The 2,254-nt window shown below is 38.6% G+C and overlaps 1 protein-coding gene across 1 annotated transcript in view; it reads left to right on the top strand.

The window, feature by feature from the left end:
• PPP2CA (protein phosphatase 2 catalytic subunit alpha) overlaps positions 1 to 1,839 on the top strand; it is a 28,983-nt gene extending 27,144 nt beyond the window's left edge. Inside the window, exons 6-7 of the mRNA XM_004696615.2 lie at positions 278 to 396; positions 958 to 1,839. Coding sequence (XP_004696672.1) covers positions 278 to 396; positions 958 to 1,030 — 192 coding nt within the window. The 3' untranslated portion in view covers positions 1,031 to 1,839. The remainder of the gene's footprint in view (positions 1 to 277; positions 397 to 957) is intronic.
• The last annotated feature ends 415 nt before the right edge of the window (positions 1,840 to 2,254 follow it).

Consider the following 2,254-nt stretch of genomic DNA (forward strand, 5'->3'; position numbering starts at 1 on the left):
CAGTGGGTGTAAGACACAGTGCACTTACAGAAGGCCACAGAAAATAAGCAGTATATATTTGGTGATTGCTATTTCTTAAGGGTTTTTCGTTTGAGAGTAAAAATCTAGTTTTGTAATTGGGAAAGTAAACATACGTGGATGTTTTTAATTGTATGAGGTAACAGGCCTAAAAATAGAGCCGTAGTATGTCTTAAGCCGTTAGCAGAGAAGTGGTCATCTTTTCTCTTGAGTGCAGGGAATAAGTAAGCTTTCTTAATCACCCCTCTTTTCCTTATAGGGATATAACTGGTGCCATGACCGGAATGTAGTAACAATTTTCAGTGCTCCAAACTATTGCTATCGCTGTGGCAACCAAGCTGCAATCATGGAACTTGACGATACTCTAAAATACTCTTTGTAAGTATTTACATCTGTGTAATAGTTGCTATTACTTAAATATTTAGTTTTAATGAGATATTCAACTAAGCATTAAAGAGCTTGTGCTAAATCAGATTAATATTGAATATTAAAGTTTGCCATGAGATGTTGAGACACATCAAGAGAAATGATCTCATCGTACATAGACCCTAGTTTAAATTATTAGAGCCTCTAACACTTAAACCTGTGTTTTTATTGTTGTGGACTTAATAGAATACATTCTGAGGATGAAAGGACACCCGCTCTGTCTGAGGAGATGAGCTGCATCTCGTAGACCTTTAGCGAAGGTTGGGATTGGAGTATGAGGACATTGGACGGGAAGCAATATGCATGGCTTGAAAGACTACTGTGTATATATTCGTGTACAGGCAGAGTTTTTCAGCACATTTTTAAATGCAGTTTTAGTGGTAAAATTAGGTGCCTCGGCTGTAATTTGTGTCGGCTTATACTCGAGTATATACGATACGATTCTTGCTTAAGCTTGTGGCTGTATTGATGTCTTGGCCTGTGAACAACAAATAAACCCATTTTGTTTTTCAGCTTGCAGTTTGACCCGGCACCACGCAGAGGCGAGCCACATGTCACTCGTCGCACCCCAGACTACTTCCTGTAATGAATGTTAAACTTGTACAGTATTGTCATGAACCAGATATTTACCTAATGGAAATGGGAAGAGCAACAGTAACTCCAAAGTGTCAGAGAATAGTTAACATTCAAAAAACTTGTTTTCACACGGACCAAAAGATGTGCCATATCAAAATACAAAGCCTCTTGTCATCAACAGCCGTGACCACTTTAGAATGAACCAGTTCATTGCATGCTGAAACGACATTGTTGGTCAAGAAACCAGTTTCTGGCATAGCGCTATTTGTAGTTACTTTTGCTTTCTCTGAGAGACTGCAGATATTAAGATGTAAACATTAACACCTCATGAATACAGTTTAACTTCCATTTAGCTAGAGCTTTACTCAGCATGACTGTAGATAAGGATAGCAGCAAACAATCATTGGAGCTTAATGAACATTTTTAAAATAAGTACCAAGGCCTCCCCTCTACTTGTGAGTTTTGGAACCGTTTTGTTTCTTTTCAGGGATACCGTTTAATTTAATTGTATGATTTGTCTGCACTCACTTTATTTCCTTCTCAATCTCGGCCCCATGTTGTTCTTTGTTATTGTCAGAACCTGGTGAGTTGTTTTGGACAGAACTGTTTTCCCTTCCTGTAAGACGATGTTACTGCACAAGAGCACTGCAGTGTTTTTCATAATAAACTTGTGAACTCAGAACTGAAAAGGTCAAATTTCAGTTGTATCAATGGGCAAAACTGGTGCTGTTTATGAAAAAGATAGAATCATTTGTAGGTTGTAGCGTTCTAGGTGTAATGAAAAATAAAAATCAAGGCCACTGCGTGACTTTTCTGATAGCTCCTTGCCAGTTAGTTCTTCAGATTCGTTCAGGACTTTTTCTGTAGTCCAGATGGTACTGTCCAGTGTGCTAGTGTGCCCTTCGTGGATGCCAATGAATACTGTCTGCAAGAAAGGAAATCTGCGGCTACTCCAGTCGGACCTGACTGTCAAACCACGGAACACGCGATTTCAGGGGGTTTTGTTAATAAAAGAACAGCATGTGTTGGGTAGTGTTTAACAAACCAAATGATACAGTGTGTCTACTTATCAGTCGCTGCAGCTTCTGGTTATAAATATTATATTGCTTTATATGTTGAACGGACTCTTGAAAATGCTTGACAGATGGGTAAGTTCCTAACAGATGTTTGTACATAACTTGCCATGTGCACTTAAATTTTTTCCAAATAAGAAAGCTGTTAAAACACTGGCTGG

The sequence above is a fragment of the Echinops telfairi genome, unplaced genomic scaffold (assembly GCF_000313985.2).
Source record: "Echinops telfairi isolate 266 unplaced genomic scaffold, ASM31398v2 ScPeMD7_7469;HRSCAF=8507_1, whole genome shotgun sequence".
Taxonomy (NCBI): domain Eukaryota; kingdom Metazoa; phylum Chordata; class Mammalia; order Afrosoricida; family Tenrecidae; genus Echinops; species Echinops telfairi.